Here is a 21,266-nt window from a genome sequence, read left to right as displayed (position 1 = left end):
AGAGCCATAAAATAGTAAGGTCGATAACACTTCATCTTCAACACTCAGAACATACTGGTTGACATCTTGTTTTATCAAATTTGTCCTTAATAAATCGCATAAACGACGCACATCACCTTTTTCCATACGGTATTGGGAAAGAAATTCCCTATCCGGCATTTCGAAGGCATCGCGGCGTTCTCTTCTATAAATTTCATTTTCTTCTAAGCCTAACGCAGCTAGTGCGGCGACAGCAGCAACAGCTCCGGGAAGCGCCATAATGAAAAGTGATAACAAAATGGCGGAACGAGCGCCGGAAGTCAAAATGTTACGTAACACTCATGACGTAACCACAGCCAATAGAAAAGCAAAGGCAAGAGAATTCCCGCCAAACATTTCAGCCAACCGGAGCTTCTTAAGCAAGAGGGCGGTTCCCTTCTTGCCTAGGGGGTCACGCAGAATACGGCTGATTAATTAATAATAATAATAATAATAATCAGCTAGGCTAATACCCAAGGCACCACCTTAGGCCTAAGTCATCGAGCGACTTTTAAAGCCTTTAATTCAGGTAGCACATTACCGTATTCCGCGTTTAACCTTTTTCATTCGTTTCCTGTAATGTCACATTTCAAGCCGAATTGCGCAAATATGACAAGGCAGAATTATTTATTTAACCTAGATTTAATAGTAGCAATGTTAAATAATTCTGCCTTTTCATATTGGCGCAATTCGGCTTGAAATGTGACATTACAGGAAACGAATGAAAAAATCTAAACGTGAAATACGGTAATGTTTAGAAATTAATAGTTCAGGTTATTTAGGACGTACACGTCTATACTTTGTATCATTCGATAGGTAATTTAACCTAGATTTAATGGTATTAATTTGAAATAGTTCTCCCTTGTCATATTTGCGTAATTCGGCTCGGACGTTACCATTAGGGAACGGTATAAAAACCCGTTGAACTCGAAATACGGCAATGTTTAGATATACGTTTATGTTTATATTTACACTTGTTTAGGACGTTTACGTCTATATTTTATATCAATCGATAATTTATTCATTTTTCTTAGTAGAAATGGGATATAACTGTTAAACTCGTGTTTCTTTAGTTTAGTCCAACATTCTTTTTCTTTTTTCGCGTTCCCTACCGTAGCCAAAAATGTACTTTTCCAATTTTCGTTCTGGCAGATTGACACTGGTGCCAGAGAATGTGTATGAAAATTAAAATTTAAAATTTAAATATGAATCTAGTCCGATATATAGGATATATTCGTTCTTGTGGAACTAATAATTTTAAAAGAATAAGTCATGCCAAAGGCAATAAAAATATTTTCACCTCGAAATTGGTATATATATTGTCTTCCTTGATATTTTATTTTTCTAAAGTGAAGTGCATAATGCTATTCTTATAGTTATGTGTTCGAAAAAATGTAACATACGCTGTTGCTACTCCTGTTACGGAAATACCCCTTCATGGGCAGAAATGGGTTGGCAGATGGCTTTTGGCTTGTGGAGGCATGGTGTTTGGTACTGTTATTCTTGGAGGAACTACAAGGTATAGAGAATATTCGTAATGAAAATGTTATAATGCCAAAATCTGTAACAGACCTCTTTTAGGTTGACCAAATCTGGCCTTTCAATGGTTGATTGGCATCTCTTTAAAGAAGTACCACCCAGTTCTCAGGAGCAATGGGAAGCTGAATTTTCTAAATACCAGCAATATCCCGAATATAAACTGTACGAATTAAATCGTTATGGTGGAAATAGATTTATGTGGATCTAATAATTTTAACGTTACATTAAGAACAAATCAGAATATGACTTTGAATGAGTTTAAATTTATATGGTGGATGGAGTATGTACATAGAAGCTGGGGTAGAGCCATTGGCGCTTTCTACTATTTACCAGCCGCTTGTTTTTGGTATAAAGGCTGGTTCGCCAAAGCAATGAAGCCCAGAATACTGATTTTTGGTGGATTGTTAGCATTCCAGGTGATTTTTGTTTTAAAGATATTTCTAGTTAACTTGAGCAATGTAGTTTTAACATACTTTCACTTTTCTAGGGCTTATTAGGCTGGTACATGGTTAAAAGTGGCTTGGAAGAAAAGAACGAGCCGAATCCAGTTGCTCGTGTCAGCCAGTATAGATTAGCAGCCCACTTAGGAACAGCATTTGTTTTTTACAGTCTGTTACTCTTTTCTGGGTTGGGTCATTTATTTCCTCCTCAAAAAGTAAAAATTTTCATGCCTTGTGCTATTGAACCTTTTAAGTAGTAAACAAATGTCTTCTTGCATAATAGACACCGTTGACTAAACAAATGAAATTGTTTTGGAAATTAGCTCATGGAACTAAATCATTAATATTTCTAACAGCATTTTCAGGTAGTAACCGTATATGATATTTAAATTTGATAAAACCTAATACAAAAGTTTCTTATTAACAGGAGCTTTTGTGGCTGGTCTGGAAGCTGGCCTAGTTTACAACTCGTTTCCAAAAATGGCAGACCGTTGGATACCCTCTGACATTCTAGCTTTTGAACCTAAACATAGAAATTTTACTGAAAATCCAACTACAGTGCAGTTTGACCACAGAATATTGGTACATTTGTTTTTAACCCTATGAAAAAGTTAACAAAAAATTCATCATTAAATTTCATTAAAGGGAGAAACAGTATTTTGCCTCGTATCAGCATTATGGCTTTATTCACGAAAATTACCATTACCACCTCGAGCTAGAATGGCCGCAAATGCCATGTTTGCTGTTGGAATGTTGCAAGTAAGTTTTAAGGTTCTTTATTACAGAGATTACCTATTAAGTGTATTAGGTAATAATTATCTAAGGAGCATTTGATCTGTTTGTAAAAATACAATATTATTGCAAATGTCAGGTTGGGATGGGAATTGCCACGTTGCTTCTTTATGTTCCAAAGCCACTAGCTGTTTGTCACCAAGCCGGAGCTTTAACTCTGCTGTCAACTTCCGTCTGGTTAACGCACGAGCTCAAACTATTGAAAAGGATACGCATTTAAAAACAATGGTTTTTAACAATTTTATCTAAATTATAAGTGACTGAACTCGGTATATTTGAAATATACTGCGTTAATTTTGTGATAATGTATGTCCTCCTTTCAGGCTCCTTTCAAATTAGTTAAATATTAACCCTTGAATTAAATTGAGCCAAAAATTAAAAGTAAAAGCTTTTTATTGCTCAATTTATCACAACATTTTGGTTAAAATTTTGGATTAAATTAACTTTGTCTAACAAAAATTTGACTAAATGAAAATTGGAAAAAAAAATGCCAAAGCAAAATTGCAAAAACAAATATTATAGTATTAATTTGTTCATGACTAGTACTGGTACCTTTTTTTTTTGTACCAAAATATTTAAAATTAAACAATTAAGAAGCAGTTTAAAGTACACATACATTATAAATTGTAATTATAACTACATAATTTACATAACAGATGAAAACAAAACTATAAATAGTTTCTTACTACGTTAAAATAATATAAATTATTTTAAATGCCTGCAATAAAGTGACGTTTTCTTTAAAGAATTTTTTCGTAGAAAGAGTGAGAGGAGAATGTTATGTATAAAAATATAATTTTGGAATAGTAATTTTCTTAAAAAACGTTTCAATTTTATATTATTCAACTATTACTCCAACAATTCCCATCACAGCTATTCCTCCGCAAATGCACAAAATCTGTTTCACAGATTCCCTAAATGAAAACAAAAAATTATAAAATCGTTCTTGTTTGTAATTTATCTTAGCGAGGTAGAACGTTTCCCCATAAAACGACAGCTTTTACCAGCTTTCTCTGGTAATATAGTGATTAAATTGGGAAAAGGCCAAAACATTATTCCATTACCAAGGATTACTCTCTTTCATCAAGTCTGGAAGAATGTTGACTAAAGCAATGTTGATGAATCCCCCAGCAGTGAAGGGTAAAATCCAAGACGTACTATTGCCTAAAAACCATTTGATTTACTTCACATTTTGTTACAATTTCGTTTTTGTCATTTTTGACATACCAACATCTTCCATTGAATTGGAAGACAAGGCCACAACAGCGCCCATAACGCCTATTATGGCGGTAGATATCTATAAAAGAAAAACGTGATAAGTTTAAAAGAGATTATCCTTTGCTCCTTTAACTTGGCTTTCAGAGCCAATTTTCAGATGACGGTCCAGTCAAAATTGCGTCGTTTTTACCTGGGCTTTGGCGGCTGCCCACCTGTCGAAACCCGATTTTAATAAGATGGCGAAATCTCCGAATTCGTGCGGAATTTCGTGTATTAAAATTGCCGCCGTTGTTACCAATCCCATCTAAATGATAACGAAAATTTCAGTTGACTATTATTAATAATATAAATTGTTAAAGATAAAGAAATAGAACCTTAGTTCCAACGATGAAACTGGCAGCCACGGCCAAGCCATGAGAGAAATTGTCTATGGCATTTGCTATTAGATTTAGGTAACCGGCAATCTTTGAAAACAAAATAGCAAAATATTTAGTCGGTTAACCACGAAGTGTCGTTTACAAACGGCAGTAACGTGAAAATGGTTTTACGTGTATTTTGGATTCTTCCTTGACTAATTTGGAGTGTACATTCGTATGGCACGGACTTTCGTTGTTGTTCGTGTGGCCGTTGCTCATCTTGGCCCTCTCGTATTGCAATTGGTCCCTTTTGGACGACTGTAAAAGATGAAGACGTTTTCAGTAACAGATCGAGCGCGGATTAATAAACTAAAGGATGTTTAAAGGGAGTATGAACTTAATAAAAAATCTTCTAGTAACACCATGAATGTATTCATTTCAACCATGAATATCGAACTATAGAGTAGTATCATTCCGTAGCTTTTGGCCGCCATTGTGGGCGCGAATTTTTTATGAATAGGAAAAAGCATGGGTGACGTCGTGTGACGTAGCATTGCCATTACTCTATAGGTGGTTTCTTTTCGCTTTTTCCGGAATTTCCGAGTAGGGTAAGAAGAGTAAGGCTATGACGTCATTTTACTCCGATGCTGTGATGGCGAATAGTTTGAGTCGGAGTAAAAAAGTTTTTACAAAATGCCTGCCTGTGGCCTTTTTAGCGGATAAATTCTGGTTAGCAGACGACAAAATACGAATTACTCTCTTTACACCTCCTTTTCAGAAGAAGTAAAAAGAGTAGCCCTAATACTCCTGAACAAGCGAATAGTTTGTTGGGCGGAGTAATTCTCATCCCCGGAACAGGCGAACAAAACATTTTAGGGTAAAAAGAGTACACTTTTAGTCCGAGAACAGGCGAAAAGAAACCACCTTGTATCACCCTTTCTACCATCGGGGATAAGATGGGCGGTGCCTTTTTGCATTTTACGTAATCACTTGAGCCAATCAGGACTTCAGGAGACAGACCTTTGTCAAAACATGGTGGTCAAAACCATCATGACCAAACTTTTCCGGGATTGCGCGATTTAACCGGCGAAGAAAATGACTAGTGATTCTTGGAAAAATATTTTACTACAAAATCAATTGATAATCATAAATAAAATAATTTATTTTTAATATTCTTACCTATTTTATTTCAATCAAAAAGATGTGTATTATAATTTTAGAAAATAAATTTCAAGCTACGCCTTGGCACTGAAAGTTAGTCAAGTTTCAAGATGTTGTCCCTCCCACGCTCCCATCCTAGCGACTGAGGCTCTACTATCTAATGCAGTTCGATATTAATGGTTGGAATAAATGCATTCATGGTAACACGCGCTACGACTTGTTTGTTACGTAACTAGCGCCAATCATCCCTAGCTTCTGTTAAAAAGGTCACATAATCTTTTGAAATGCGGAAATATTTAATTAAAAATGTAGGAATTTGATTGGTCGTATCGGCATAAGTGTAAAATATTATTATATAAGTGTGACATTTCCTATACTTCACATGCAAAAGTTTTACTGAGAGCTATTCACAAGACAGACTACATTACGGGCTTCGTCGCCGTTTTGTGTCCGCTTACTCCCGCGTCACACGTAGCATTTGACAGAGCCTCGCTCGGTTAGATTTTCCTCTTGTGATGACGTCACTTCATTACTAGCTCTCAGTAAAATATTCCCCAAAGTGACAAACTTAAAGAATAATATTATAGACTTATGGTAACGGCTATCACGAGGTACGGAAGGAGAAGAGCTACCTGAAATCGAGTAAGACACTCAAGAACTCAGGTGTACATTTGCTATTGGAACTATTATGAACTCCCCTGAACTCTATAAAACTCTCCTCGAACTCCCGCATAAACTCTCTGGAACTCACCCTTGAACTCTCGAGAACTCACCAATTATCTCTCTGGAACTCACCCTTGAACTCTCGAGAACTCACCAATTAATTCTCTGGAACTCAGACGAACTCTCCCAAACTCTCGAGAACTCACCAATTAACTCTCTGGAACTCACCCTTGAACTCTCGAGAACTCTCTAGAACTCACCAATTAACTCTCTGGAACTCACCCTTGAACTCTCTAGAACTCACCCTTGAACTCTCGAGAACTCTCTAGAACTCACCCTTGAACTCTCTAGAACTCACCAATTAACTCTCTTGAACTCACCAATGAACTCTCTGGAACTCACCCTTGAACTCTCTAGAACTCACCCTTGAACTCTCTAGAACTCACCAATTAACTCTCTAGAACACTCGAGAACTCTGCAGAGTTCGAACTCCCGGTGTACACAAAAATCATAAGTGTCTTACCCCTCGCCTGAAATTTGAGCCTAATTTCTCAAATGATTCTGTGGCACTTTAACTGGCTAACATATCAACGGGAAGGTCTCTTTAACTCGGTGTAATATCGCTAGGTGGCGATGGGATAAGGTATTTTCAACAATGTAACATCCTTTAATTAATTAATTAATCTATGGTCGAGTATGCTCCAATTATAAATGAGCACGAACGTCTTCGCTATTTGCGGCGAACATCATCTCTACAACGACGAAAGTGAAGATGCCCGTTAGGATCCAACAGCCCATTCGAAAATGCGCCCCGGGAAGCGGGTTTCTCTGTAAAGCGTTCCACGCTTCCGGAACTGTAAGAGATTCGTTTGGCGTATCAACAGTTGCGTGTTTTTATTCGTAATTCGCTGACTAAACTTACGGAGATGGAGAAAGACATCTCCCAGTAAACCGCCGACCGCGAAGCTCAAGAGAAGTCTCAAAACTTTACCTCCATCTGTAAAATAACCAATGAATACGTTCAAAAATCACCCTTTATTATTTAGAATGCCTCCGAAGACGACCTTATCCATACCCTATAAAGAACGAGGATTTTTAATCGTTCAAATTAGATCTCTTTACCGACGTTTAAAAAGGCATGAATCACAATTATTCCGAAACGAATCTACCACGCATCCTCTCCGGAAAGACTATATTTATGGAATTGTCCCGGAGACTATAACGGATGAGAGTGCTAATTCGTCACTGATGCTAATCTCCGACAATAGAGCTTTGTCGGGATTTAGACTAGACCTCTGGTGTCTTTTATATCGTTGGTTTTTGTGTTACGGAGCGGGGTGGGTGGGTGCGATGGAGTCGGTATTTTCAAATCTCCATAGAATGGAAACAAGAGAAGGGTTGATTAGGGCGAAGTAAAAATAGGATGCACGACTGTACGCTATGCTGAAACTAATCGGCGCTTGCTTTAATAGCACTTTCTGAGCCATCTGCTAGAAGATGCCCGACCACATCTGATTCGGTGTCGGGAGTTCGCGTCCGAAGCAACGACGTACGCTCGCTTACGTCAACAAACGCGGGGATGGCTCGGTTAAGGAGTCGCGACGGATCGTACGACTTTACGATTATACTTTCCGGTAGGGCGGTCGCCCATCCAGGGGATGGTCCTACACAACCGCGAGGAACAGACAGCGAGACGCGATCAGCAATTGTCTTTATTTTGAACCACGGCCTTAAAATTAGTTCGTGGTTTCTTCCTAGTGGCTAGACAGCTGGATCACGTCCCCGAATACTTGGCCGACCACTCGACAAATCAGACCTTCGAGCTGTCTCGGAAAAGCGTATAGACAACGGGACACTTATTCACCCAGAAAATGTTGGGATCTAGCGACAAGAAATCGTCCCGACGGCTTTCAACCAAAACAACGAAGGATCGTATTGTAAGTACTCTTTGTTTTTACCATCCCCGCCCGCTGTACAAACGCGATACGAGTACCGTTAGGCCTATTTACCCAGAAAAAATGTTTCGAGTTTCTACATAAAAAATGTGAGTCACTGGAGGGATTCCTATTGTTCAAAGCGCTAGTGAAATGTGCTTAGTGTGCTGGACCGAAAACTCAAAATCGGTTTTATTTTATCTATAAGATAAGAATGATTTTACAAGGGTGCGTAGAAATCGCGCCTGGAAAATGTTTTCTTTATATTTGAAAACTACTCGAGATTTGTCGGAAAATCTATCAATTTCTTGTTCTCGCGGGGTCATTAGTATCGGGAAAAGAAAGCTTCCGATAAGATTGCGATACAACCAAAAATAAAACGACGCTACCTGTGTTTTAAAAATAAAAAAAAGGTCGTCTTTCAATAAAAATCGACGAAGAGTCGTCGAGATAAAAATCGAAATAAACCGTTAATAGGTTTTTGATGACTGATTAAAAAACCCCTTTGAAGAGACCGGGTTTCTCCGATTGATGCTACCGCGTTCGTACATCTCCCACCGACAAAGACCTTTTTTAGTTTTACTTTTCTTTGTTTAATTTTTATGGTTTCTTTGGTGGAACGTTCTAAACTACCGCGCGCCTGGAAGGCGTTAAATTAATATAATAAACCCGGCCTTGATATATAACCATAACGGCGTTTAGCGAATCCACCAGTTTCAATAATGTAAATGTAGTTTAAAATACCACAAGTACAGCCAATTTCAATAGTTTCGACAGGCGCTTTTATTTTATCGCAATTGGCCAGAAAGTACTTTTACGCGAGACTAATTTTAAGAACGCGTTGCCTTATTCAGTGCAATATGTTTGAAACCGATGGTAATGTTATTGAAATTGGCGAATTAAGGAAAATTTGCCTGTGGTTCCTATTCGCGACTGAAACGAATGTAGGCGTAACGGCGCTAGCTTCTCCAAGGTTGCGCCTATGATCTAGTGTCTTTAATTAAAAAGGCATAGAACATTTTTTTTTAAATAAACTTATCAAAATATAAGCAAACGATGCAAAACTTATATTAAAATGCAAGTATCATTATTTATAAAGTCAAATTTACGAATAAAGATTTTCGTCTGCTTCAGCCGCTACCTATCTAGGTTTCAATGGCGAACCAAAGGTGGCGTAGCGATAGTTTTCGGTCACGAACAGCATCTCTACTTGGAATCAAACTATTAAATATTAACTTCCGCGTTTGCTCTTCGAAAGGGACGAGAAGTCGTTGCGTAAGAACAACTTTTTTCAGATGAGATTCTAAAAGAATCCGGAAGGGTTCTTATACGCGAAAGTTTTATTAAATGAAAAATATCCAGATTGGCGAAAAAATAATGAAGCGTAATATTATTGTACATTTTGATGTTTAGTTTCATATACGCGTACAATGTTTTGTCATTTCGTGTTTGATGGCACGAACCTAGAAACCTTAATAGGATAGTGCCATTCATATATCATATTATGACAGTCTACAAAACCTCCAGTTTATGCTGAAGTTGATAGTTTTTAGAAACTTTATCTCTTTTTTTAATAAATGTAATTTATAATGACTTTTCGTTACTCCTACGATTTGAGGACGGGGATGGCAGGGACGTTTATGTTAAACGATCAGGATGCGGGGAAGGATAAAAATATAAACAAACTTCCACAAATATCTTTTTACCCACTTACCATCTTTTTTGGTCGGTTTTTGAGCCACTTCAACCGGTATAATCGCCAACGGGATGATCCCGCTTAGTCCGACGGCGCAAGTTGCCGCGATTGACAGAAGCCAAGTTTGTTGACCCGGTCCGCAAATGGTCGTACCGTTCGTATGACCGCTGGTCAGCGACGTAACCGCGTCTACGACCACTTCCATGTTCTGGGAATTTTAACAACTATCTCGGCCGCTAATTACCAACTATTTTCCAACGTTGAGGGGACGAAGTTACTCTAGTTGAATAAGCGCGCTTTGTTGAGGTCGGTCCTTGTAAATTGCCTTCGGGGCATCCGCGAGATACGGGGCATCCGCGAGATATTTTTGGGGATACAACGTTTGAAGTTTCGAATCAAGCAACTGCTCTCTCACGACACTCGAGTTGAGAATGGATCAACAGGGGCTGAGCCGCGCATTATATCATCTACTCGCAACGAGTGACAGATAAGCCAGATATTTATTAAATCTCGGTGAGCACCTGACCTCTTCACGGATTTTCGGAATTAAAAAGCGGATGCCATTCACTCACGCGGTGTAGTCTCGTCTCGCGGCCATCTTTCGCTCTGTGACTGCGGGGAGATGCGTTCTCCGGGAATCACACTCATAGCCCCTCCGAAATCGCGAATCCCACGTCCGAGGCGCCCGCCGCAATCTCGCCCTCCCCTTCCTTCCCGCCCCCCTTCTTTCCCTCCAGCCTCCCACTCGTACCGAAATTTTGTTTATGTTTCCAATGACGTGTTCCGTTTTTAATAACGAGCGAAAGTTCTTCGAACATTTTTCGCGAAATGTCAAAAACCGTTATTTCGTTCTTTCTACCGAGAGAGAGAAAATACAAAGAGCGATTGCTACGTTGTACAAATTTCAATTATTTTTATTTAAATACGGGTATATCGGACGTGTCATGTTTTAGCTTTATTTTAAACGTAACATTTGAGGCTAACGTTTTTGATACTTGGGACCCACGAGGCTACGACGTCGTTATTCTTTTTACGGTATTTGGTTTTTAGTTTCAAACTGACTTTCGCGCGACTTCTTGTTTAAGATATTGATCGTAGGTAACTAGCGCCGGATTGATTTTAAATATAACACTTAAACGCAGATTTATTTTAAAAAAAGTAATTTTTTCACTGAGTTAAATATTGTTTTTGAAACCTAATTTTGTAATAATTGACTCGACACTGAATGAACTGTATTTCGTCTCCAGGAAGGCAGATGGCGCTTTTTTAGTAAGGCGCTTTATTTGATTCGGGATTTCCACGTACCTCCTTTACTATTAACATCGAATGAAGTCTTTCTTTCGTGTACGTTTAGACACGGTAATGGCGATGCTTAGAGCAAATGTGAAATTATCGGGAGGTATTTTCGCGTCATCTAAAATTCCGACGAGTCTACTTCGTGCGAATTAGCACGGAAAATTCTTTATAATTTCATATCGCAAACGCGATTTCAATTTACTTTCTGATATGTTTCGCGCGGATAATTTCCGTAGTAGTTCCATTTCGATTGAGATCTGAGTGAGAAAAACTATCTCTTTTTGAGAATGTAGAGAGAGTGCCGGGATGGTGGTCTATAAATAAATGTCCCGCGCTCCCCCCAACAGCCAGCGTCTCTTCATCTACTCGCCGCGGCCCTCTCGCGCACTACTGAAGAGCGAACGTGAGGTTTGCACTCCTGGTATGCCAATTATTCTCGGAGACACAGCCTAGGCCCCCTTTTTGTTACACTAAGGTTTAAAGGAGGGGCCAGTTATCTCTGCCAAGATTGTAAATTAACGTGGAAACGGTAGTTTTTGTCATTAAGGAGAGCCCCGCCTCTTTCACCCCCCCCCCCCCGGTTGCCTTAGTATATAAGGGCGCGGTACCCCTACCATGGACCGCAGACTCTCGATGTGGGCCGTCACTCAAGATGTGTCTTCGGCGGCGATCGCCAACCTCAAAGACTCCAAAGATGGCTCAATGCAAAAGAAGATACGCGCGGTAAGGAATCGTGGTGCCTATTCCTTTGATTTCATCTTGACATTTTTCGTAATATTGATTAACCTCATCGACCTATTTGTTATTGAACCTATTACGAGCGCCTTTTCCATATTGACATTAAAATTATCCTCCGATATTTACAATCCCAAATTCCACCTTACACTTGTATTTAAAAATATATATGCCTATTCTCAGTACGTAATATTTCATTTTGTTTTTGATTAGATTTAGGTATTTTCCACGCGGCTAAAATTAATCCGCCGCGTTTTCGCGACCGAAATAGAAACGCCAAATCTGTAGAAGTAAGCGATAGCGCGCGTTTCAACTTCTCCACTCGGTTCGCGTTCGAGTTTTATAGCGAAGACGTGCCAAAAAGGGGACTGCCAGGCCCGCCAAAAGGATTAGTAGCTTGCAAAACGTCATCGTTTCAAGGTGTGATGAAGTATAGGTGGCCGCCTATCGTTTGACGGACCATTATTTCGGCCTCTTATCACACGGAACGCGTTGTCCTTTATGGAGTGGGTTTAATCCCATCAAAGTGTGTGCGCGTCTTCCTAAATATATGCCCCCGAAACGCTAAAAATAACTCGGTAAACACGAGCGTTTTTATTGAGGCTTAAACGGGAACCAGCTCATTAAGTCTTTGCGTAATGGTTGTAATATATTCTTCCCCGTTTTAAGTTACGCCTCCGCTTAGTTATTTTTGGAATTAAAATCTTTGGTAGGCTGAAGAAATTGAGGTTCCGTGGAAGTAATTAAGCCTAATCCTACGTCCTATTTCCGACAGACCATCGAGAAAATGCCCGATAAAATCCTGCTGAAGATATTTTCGTATCTGCCGCATGGACAAGTTTCCCGATTGGCCAGGGTGTGCAAAAAATGGCGAATGATCTCTTGCGACACTCGTCTGTGGACGCACGTCTCCCTCAGGGCTGAAATCTCCGGATTGCACGTCCCCAACATCGAGACCTTACTAGCCCTCATCTCCGTCAGATTCGGTGATTATTTGTAAAGTATATTAGTGATTTCCGCCGTTTTGACGTCCGACATTTCCTTTCAGGTCCATCCCTGCGTTACATTGAGCTTCCCATCGATTTGATCACGCACACGGTTCTTCACGAACTGGGCAACAAATGTCCCAACTTGACTCACATGTTGCTGGATTTCTCGACGGCCATGCAGTTGCACGATTTCAACGACCTTCAGAACTTCCCGACCAAACTTCGCGTCATGTGCATCTGTCTTTCCGAGGTCATCTTCATGGAAGGTTTCATGAGAAAGATCTACAACTTCATCAACGGTTTGGAGGTGCTTCATTTGATTGGCACTTACGAGAAGGTGGAAGAGGAGGAAGAGGAAATATACGAGGTCATCAACATACACAAGCTCAAGAGTTGCGTCCCCAACTTGAGGGTGGTCAACTTGTACGGCATCGTGTTCGTGGATGACAGTCACGTCGAGTCCTTGAGCTCCAATTGCACCCAGCTCGAGTGTCTTTCTATCAATTTCTGCACCAAATTCACCGGTTCTATCCTGAAGCTTCTACTTTCCCGCTGCAAGAAGCTCAAGACGCTACTCATGCAACAAACTGGTAAAACGCGTATTTTCCTTCCTTAATTTCGGGGCTACAAATGTGATTTTCGTAGGCCTTAAGAACGAACACGTATTAGCGGTGGAATGGGATAAGACCAATATCCAGGAGCTGGACATTACGGCGACCGATCTGAGCAGCGAGTGTCTGATTGAATTGCTGACTCATCTTCCGGCCATTAGATATCTCAGCGCCGGACAGCAAGACGCCTTCACGGATCAGGTTGGACTCTTAACACCTACTTCTATGAAAAAGCAAACACGTCGATGACGCGGTATTTATTGCCTACGCAAGGTGATGAAAGAGTTCGTCGAAAAGGGCAACATTAAGAACTTGCAAGCTTTGGATTTGGATCGCAACGAAAACATCTCTGACGAAATGCTGCTCAACGTCCTCAAGATGCAAGGACCCCAACTGTTGGGCCTGCAACTATCCGGAATTCCTCAGTTGACCGAACCTTTTTGGACGGCCGTCTTGCCTCTTATGAAGAATGGAAAGTGAGTTCATTTTAAATTGTATTCCATGATGCGTTTAATCGTTGAACACTTTGACGCGTTGTTCAGAATCTTCGTGATGGGAATGCCCGAAGGCTGTTGCCAAAAAATCACGCAAAAGGTGCACGTGGACTCGCTGGTGGATTCGCTCGCCAACAACTGCCCTTACGTCGAACGGCTGGAGATGCGTTGGGACATGGAAACGTTGCGTTTTAGCGACCGCAGCAGCAAAGCCATCGACGCCATTCGAGTCAAGTGTCTGCGTCTTCGAAGCCTCGTTCTCAGTGACGGCAAATACTTCGAACTGGTCAAGTCCAACTTCGAGCGCGCTGACCGCGGCACGGTGGTCAGAACCACTAACAATTGCCGGGAAACCCTCTGTTACCTGTTAACTTTTTACAACCAACTTATTTTCAATTAACCAGTATTTTAATACAACCCTAGTCATCTAATCCACTGACCCCCGTCCCCTCAACCAGAAGAAACGTTATATTATAATAACATTAAGGAACATAATATATTTTTCCTTTTTCTAAGATTCAAACTGTTTATTTTTCCGTCACATTATTCTTATTTTTTTTTCAAATGTGTTGAAAACAAAGCGGTTTCTTTATCTCGATCCAGTAAGCATTCCACCGACGTTTAGAAGACCGATAAATTGATAAGAAAATGGGCTGCTTAATGTCGGAAGGCGTTACAGTCTCAGACCAATTTGTCTTCAAGTCATCAGCCTCTGCTATACTTACCGTTAAAATAGCGATACGCTTTGCCACCAGTGTGAGGCAAACAATGCAGCCACCACCTTGGTTACACCCAGAATGTTTTTATTTATGGCGGCTCTATAGTAAAAAAAGTTTTAAAAAATGCTTTTAGGTGGCAGCACCTTCCGGGGACTTAAAGCAAAGGCGATCTATTTTCTTCCAGCATAGAGGAATAGCTACTATGCCTCCATGCTTCCAGAAACCACCGCCACGTGTGCCACGTGTTTATTAAATTAATAATCACGTGATACCGAAAATCCAATCAACGCGAGAAGTTCCCAATTTGCCACAACTTTTAGGCTATATTTTGATTTTTACTCAACTTGTTTTGATTAATACGCTAACGACATCTAGTGCGAGCGAATGCAACTAGACAGGTGCCGCCACTTGCTTTAGGGATAATGAATATTTGAAGACGATCTCCGTGCACCATGGTATATAGTTTCCACCGTCATGAGAAACCAGAAGGTATAAAGGAGGCGGTCTTAAAGTGAGTGTCGGCTCGACGTGAAGCAGCTCTTTTTTCAACAGATGTCGCTAGCATCGGTATAAAAACAAGATAGTCAAGCTACATTTTGACCCAAAAGGCGGGCACTTATAGGTACCCCTCGCGTTGATTGGCTCGTTTGTAAATTGATCAATAACATAAATTACAGTAATTTTAAACAATATATTTTATATGGGATATATAATTTAGGTTAGAGGTCTAAATACAATACCAGGGCTGTCTCTTCTACAGCCCTGATAATACTCTACAATGACTTACTGACGACGGTATCATTTGGCTATTTTAAACTTTAGCTTCCTTTGCCATAACTAGATGGCACCACGCTCTCCAGTAAAGTCATTTTTTTCGAAAAATCGGATAGATTCATGGCAATCTCTAATAAAGGGGCCTTTTCATAATACAGGTGGCAATGATAGAGCCGACAGTTGCTTTAATTTACACTTCACCCTCGAGTGTTTCAACATATCAGGAGACCTAAGTTTTAGGGAACCAATGGAAGCCACCGAATCACTAGTTCCGAGTCATCGGGTGGAAGGGGAGGAGCTACAGGAAATTCGGTCTGAATTTCTCAAATGATTATGTGGACCTTTAAGTATAAATAAATAAATTAATAAATAATTTCAGCCAAGAAGAATGAATATGTCGAGACTATCGACGGACACGTTGAGGCCCTAACCCCGTCACGCTAAGGGGGGGGGGGGGGAGGCGGTCTTTTTTTTTTGCGTCTTCGCAACAGCGTTAATCGCGTCGAAAAACGTAATTTTTAAGAACCAATGAGATTGCAGTATTATTTGATTTTATTAAAGCGGAGGAGCATACCGGGGGCCCCAACGGGTGGAATTTTAGAAACGCTAAAACTAATTTCGACATATTCATTATCCCTGAGTATAAATAAATACATTCTTGTTTCAGCTTTAGAAATACGGACTAAAGCTAATTTTTGGTTGGTATTTAAACCAAACAGAACCATTTTCTATTTTAGTTTCAATTAATAATTTCTCGAATCATTCACGCATCGCTTTATACGACGCTTTTCATAAAAACCTATTTCTTTGGAAAAACATTCTTCTTAAAAAAATTGCACGAAAGAAGATAGAAAATAAAGAAAAGGAATGGAAACCGTTGCTTCTAGAATGCGATAAATCTATCTCGACGATTGAAAGCTATAGCTTTGGCAACATGAACTTCCGGTTATAGGTAATTCAATAGCTAAGACTTACGTCTTAACATTAAAGGAAGTAAGTAGTCCCAACACACACCCGATATGAAATGTCTATTCTTCAGTATATTTTCTTTGGAGAGTTTTTTAGGCGCTTTTATCAAAAAATAGAGCGTGCTCAATTCGTAATAGCATTTTTATCAATATAGTTATAAATGGATAATAAACATAAGTATGGCACAGAACGAATTCGGTTAATGATAGTCTGTCGTGGAGTGATTGCGAAAAAGGAATTTTCTTTACAGAAAACTCGTCCCTTCCTACTCTTCCCGTTGGCAAAATAGTTGGTTAGTTTGATGGCGAGAAATACGACGCGTTTAGGTTTGAAATTCAAAAAAAACTAACTTCTGAAATGGAGCCAGTGTGTATAATAGTTATTTTTATATTCCGTTCAATAATTCATCATTATTTTCCAAAGGAAACGTTATTTAAACTTTTGCAAGCATTTCAATTTTCAATAGGCCTTGGCTGATCCGTCGAAAAGGCTGCCGGCGGACCGTCGGCGATTTTCCGGGCATCCTCCAAAGGCTCCAAATACTAGGAGCAGTTCGCGGAGAGTTGTCAGTCCGTCGGTACGTAATGGTTTACGTTGTCATTGGCGAAACAGACTATCATTAAAAAAATTGCATTTTGTGGATAGGAAGTGTCATACTTATTTTTGTTATCCACTTATGATATAATAGATTTCATTAGCTTTGGTTTAGAATCGTCGATGCCAAGCCAAGAAAATATAGATGATCGTTGTTGTTCGGGGCAGAGGTAAATCAAGGGGGGGGAGGCGAAACAACGGTTTTATCAAAAAGAGTGAAAGCTAAATAGTGATAAACCACCAGCAAGCGTGCATTATGAAATTGTTTGGAACGATGGGGAAGGCTGGGAGGTTATTTTAGGAAATGGAGGGCGATTGAGCCAACGGTTCGGACCTCTTGCCTAATCATCGTCCAACAACGCGTTTTCGCGTCCGGCAGAGTTGGAAAGCGTTTGTTTAGAGAATCGACTAAAGCGGGGAAATTTGGCTTCGCAAGATCAGCCATGTAGACCCGGAAACTCATTCAGGCGTCACGTGACTTCCCCTCTCTCTCTCTCTCTCTCTCTCTCTCTCTCTCTCTCTCTCTCTCTCTCTCTCTCTCTGGCTCGTCTGTCTTTATAAAGGCTAATTTCTCTCGTTTTGGGACGAAAAAAATATTTCCTTTTTAAAAAAAACAACCGCGCTATCCTATGGACGGTCGAGGGGATGTCATCGTAGCCGTATTGAGACTCCCCCGTTGCTGTTTATTTGTTACCTGGCTACGTAGACTGCGAAGTTTCCTCCACTTGTCTCTCCCACGATTTTATTGTCCGACTGAACTTGACGGAATCGTGACGCGAAACCCGCTGCTTCGGGTAAGACATATTTTATTAATTTCGCGTCTAAGTTCGAGGTATTTGTTTTACACGTAACCAATTTGCCCTTTTATTATCATAAGTAAGGCAACAACAATGAGTATATGACACTTGATATTGTTTCAATGCTAATTTTCTTACCGAACCTTTTTTACTACACTGACACTCTCACCCAGCTTGGATTTGGACTCACAACTGAACTGAGTAATATATTATCGTTCTTTGTAATATTGTATTTTGCCTTTTACATGTTTAGACACTAGGGGGCTCGTATACTAACTGAACCTTGATTACGCTATAACTCTGGAAATCAATTTGATTATAATTTTTGCTAATTGTCATGCTTATTGCTATAGAGTAGTGTCAGTGCTACATCACGCAACGTCACCCATGCATTTTCCTATAGATAAAAAAAAGGCGCCTAAAATGGCGGCCATGGCCAAAGTTACGAGGTGATACTACTCTATTATGTTATTTATGATATAATCAGTAGCGGATTATGTTCCTTTGAGGCCCTAGGCGCAATTTTCTCATAAAGCGCGAATTTCTCTTAAAGCGTAATTTTCTCTTACAGCGCAATTTTCTCTTAAAGCGCAATTTTCTCATAAAGCGCAATTTTCTCTTATAGCGCAATATTATCTTACCGCGCAATTTTCTCTTAAAGCGCAATATTATCTTACAGCGCAATTTTCTTATAAAGCGCAATTTTCTCATAAAGCGCAATTTTCTCTTAAAGCGCTATTTTCTCATAAAGCGCAATTTAAGTAAAAGTGGTTTTGTATTTTTTATTTCTTATTGCTATGTAATTTTTAAGGCCCCCAGAGACCACGATGCCTTGGCGCGCGCCTAGTGCGCCCATCGGATAATCCGCCACTGGATATAATTAATGTACAAAAAATGGTAGAAATCAACCGTAACTTTATATATACATATTGCTGTCGAAACGTGACTAGGAAATATAAGCAATAGCTTAGGGCCCACCTTTTCGAAGGACCCTGATTATAAAGGTAGGTTTCCTTACCGAAAAATACTACATTGGTGTCCGGATAGGAGATTTTGCTTAGGACTCGAAAAACTGTTAACGCGGCTAATTGCAAATCAGTGATTTGTACCCCCTCAAATTGACTCAAATTTAATAAATAACCTTTTCGTCCATAATTTTCGAAAACTCTCAGAAATAATAATTATATTTTACATAATATATTCATATAATTATATAAATTTAGAAAGTGATTTAATTAAATACTGAATTAGACTCGTTATTTGCTAAACACTCCTGTATTGTCGTGGAAATCACTAGCAAATATGCCATACAAATATATAATTTTCTAAGTAAATAATAAGGAAATCCAGTAAATAAAAGTCGCTTGATCCGACTATCTAATCTTAGATTTCGAATTTCGCGAAATTAAAATGAGAACTAGCGAATTCCAAGAGCGTCCCAACTAAATCCGCGTAGAATCACGTTTTCCCTATCGAACTGGCGAGAGTTGATTGAGTACGACACACTCATTAAACCCGTATTATTCGAAAGATTTTTTTCTCAAATCGTGTATTGCGAAACACGAAATTCCTTCGAGGAGACTTAACCGAAGAATTCCGAGTCAGGTGATTAAATATTTTCTGGGTCGGTGCCTTAGTAGTCGAGATGGGCCAAAAAGAAACCTTGTAATTTGCAATTCGATATTTCTGATCGAATGAAATTGCCCCTTTCAATCATTAGTCAGAGACAACAACACCCACCACGGACCAGTGTCATATTACCAGCGTTAGGAAAAACAGTTTTCGGTCGACAAGCGATGAAAGAAACTAAAGTAGAAGCCCATCGCGTCTCTCAAACTTCTCCATCATTCGCGAGTACCTAAAGTTCGCGGTTTTTTCCCACCCCCGCTCGCTCGAAACCCCTCTGAAATTCTCGAAACTTTGTCAGTGGGGGGCGTATTCGCGTCCCAAAACTCGCGAGGATAGAGAAAAAAATACTAAATTTTCTTTTCCAGGTTTTCCTCGATATCTGTACTTATAGTTTCCCCGTCCAGTTTAAAATTCTTCAACGAGGGTTTCAACGTTGGCTTTTTGTCGACGTTTTCTGACGCAAAAAACGCAGAAAGAAAAGTATATTCTCTTTAAAAGGAATAAATATCGAGCGACGGCGATTGGTCGGGCTTCTCGTTCGAAGTTTTCAATCTAGGGAACGATTTGTGGTACCAGAGATATTTCGTTCTTCATTCTGTGGGAATCGCGTGAATTTTCACCTGCTCTCGCTTGATTTCCGTTTAGAATATAGACTGTTTTGATGTTGCGCACGCGATAAAGGGCCCCCGGTTCCAATTTACGCCCAAATAGTATCGGACTTTTTGGGCCTAATTATTATCATTATCGCGTTTGACACCTGAATTCTAGGGTAAGCTTTCTGTGTCGTTTTACAAACACCTTCGCTGAAATATTTTTTTTAAAAACTATTTTAATATTTTTTTCGTTTTAGATAACTATTTTGTTTGATTCGGGAAGTAATGGGTGATCCATAAATATTTGGATTGCTATGTACGCGGCCATGATGCCCGGTGCAACTTCGGCAGTTCCCTGGCGCAAGTACAACCTAGTCAGGTCACAGTCGCTCCACCAGAATAACGGACACCCAGCTGTGTATCAAGCAACAGTAAGTGTTAATTACCAAAATTCTTAAAATATAATCGAGGGGCTAACCACTAGTAACCAGTGAGAATTTGCCTGTACACCGATTACGTAATCATTAATGAGTACACATGATTACGCAATGAGTACACACGATTACGATGAGTAGAGAATGATTACTATGAGTACACACGATTACGATGAGTAGAGAATGATTACGATGAGTACACATGATTACGATGAGTACAGAATGATTACGATGAGTACACAGGCAACCCAAAACTTTAAAATTGTGACAGATGAGTAATTGAGTACGGGAGAATTCCAATGAATACGCGTGATTACAGATGATTACGCCCTATTACAAATGATTACACGTGAATACTAATGAGTTCGCATGATTTAATAATGATTACGGGTGATTACAGATGAGTACGAAGATTACAAATGATTACGGGATTACGAATGAGTACAAAAGATTACGTAATCATTACAGTTAGGGTGTACACCGATTACTTGAAGTGGTTAGCCCCTCGAGTATAATAATAATAATAATAATAGTGTGTACAATTGCTTGTTTTATTTGTGCTCTCCCCCCGAACGAAAATCCTGACTACGCTACTGAGGTTAATACTCAAGACGCCACCTTAGGCCCAAGTCAGCCGCGTTCACACTAGACACTTTGGAAACGTTTTAAAACGGTTTCGAAAGTACAAATTGAACATTTTCGGTGTCAACTGTATTAATAGGCATACGAAAAAATACATTTGACGCCAAAATTTTACCATTTGAGCTTTCGAAACCGTTTTAAAACGTTTCCGAAGTGTCTAGTGTGAACGCGGC

General features: G+C 39.6%; 4 protein-coding genes across 12 annotated transcripts in view; 3 read left to right on the top strand and 1 right to left on the bottom strand.

The window, feature by feature from the left end:
• The first annotated feature begins 1,189 nt into the window (after window positions 1-1,189).
• LOC149935246 (heme A synthase COX15) lies at window positions 1,190-3,455 on the top strand. The gene is made up of 9 exons (XM_090154671.1): window positions 1,190-1,328; window positions 1,395-1,537; window positions 1,600-1,719; window positions 1,787-1,973; window positions 2,045-2,212; window positions 2,281-2,362; window positions 2,425-2,579; window positions 2,643-2,756; window positions 2,869-3,455. Exons 1-9 carry the CDS (start codon window positions 1,224-1,226, stop codon window positions 3,007-3,009), a joined length of 1,215 nt encoding a protein of 404 aa, XP_090010797.1. The 5' UTR covers window positions 1,190-1,223; the 3' UTR covers window positions 3,010-3,455.
• Window positions 3,165-10,461, bottom strand: Zip99C (Zinc transporter Zip99C). Its single transcript, XM_090154672.1, has 9 exons — window positions 9,836-10,461; window positions 7,110-7,184; window positions 6,911-7,041; window positions 4,556-4,681; window positions 4,382-4,471; window positions 4,198-4,311; window positions 4,017-4,086; window positions 3,854-3,953; window positions 3,165-3,703 (listed from the first exon to the last, which is right to left on the bottom strand). The coding sequence occupies exons 1-9, from the start codon at window positions 10,020-10,022 to the stop codon at window positions 3,628-3,630; spliced, it is 969 nt and encodes a 322-aa protein (XP_090010798.1). The 5' UTR covers window positions 10,023-10,461; the 3' UTR covers window positions 3,165-3,627.
• Window positions 7,713-14,465, top strand: FipoQ (F-box/LRR-repeat protein FipoQ). Of its 3 annotated transcripts, none has more exons than XM_090154669.1 (6): window positions 7,713-8,124; window positions 12,624-12,834; window positions 12,897-13,427; window positions 13,483-13,649; window positions 13,722-13,924; window positions 13,991-14,465. In XM_090154669.1, exons 1-6 carry the CDS (start codon window positions 8,059-8,061, stop codon window positions 14,340-14,342), a joined length of 1,530 nt encoding a protein of 509 aa, XP_090010795.1. In that variant the 5' UTR covers window positions 7,713-8,058; the 3' UTR covers window positions 14,343-14,465. The 3 variants fall into 3 exon arrangements, with proteins under 3 accessions (XP_090010795.1, XP_090010794.1, XP_090010796.1); XM_090154668.1 differs by lacking the exon at window positions 7,713-8,124 and adding an exon at window positions 11,741-11,836; XM_090154670.1 differs by lacking the exon at window positions 7,713-8,124 and adding an exon at window positions 11,759-11,849.
• A 97-nt stretch (window positions 14,466-14,562) lies between these two features.
• The window catches only part of LOC149935243 (heat shock 70 kDa protein 12A-like), a 25,085-nt gene continuing 18,381 nt past the window's right edge, over window positions 14,563-21,266 (top strand). The window contains exons 1-3 of one of the 7 annotated variants that reach the window (XM_090154659.1): window positions 14,563-15,520; window positions 15,594-15,782; window positions 20,275-20,448. In XM_090154659.1, coding sequence (XP_090010785.1) covers window positions 20,332-20,448 — 117 coding nt within the window. In that variant the 5' untranslated portion in view covers window positions 14,563-15,520; window positions 15,594-15,782; window positions 20,275-20,331. Of the gene's footprint in view, window positions 15,783-16,578; window positions 17,997-19,076; window positions 20,194-20,274; window positions 20,449-21,266 lie in introns of those variants that run through there. The other 6 variants (XM_090154658.1, XM_090154660.1, XM_090154664.1 and 3 more) reach the window with 6 other exon arrangements.

Source organism: Leiobunum rupestre, chromosome 7 (genome assembly GCF_980474605.1).
Source record: "Leiobunum rupestre chromosome 7, qqLeiRupe1.1.hap1, whole genome shotgun sequence".
Classification (NCBI taxonomy): Eukaryota; Metazoa; Arthropoda; class Arachnida; order Opiliones; family Sclerosomatidae; genus Leiobunum; species Leiobunum rupestre.
Note: the sequence above shows the minus strand (reverse complement) of the source record. Positions and strands in the feature narration are given on the sequence as shown.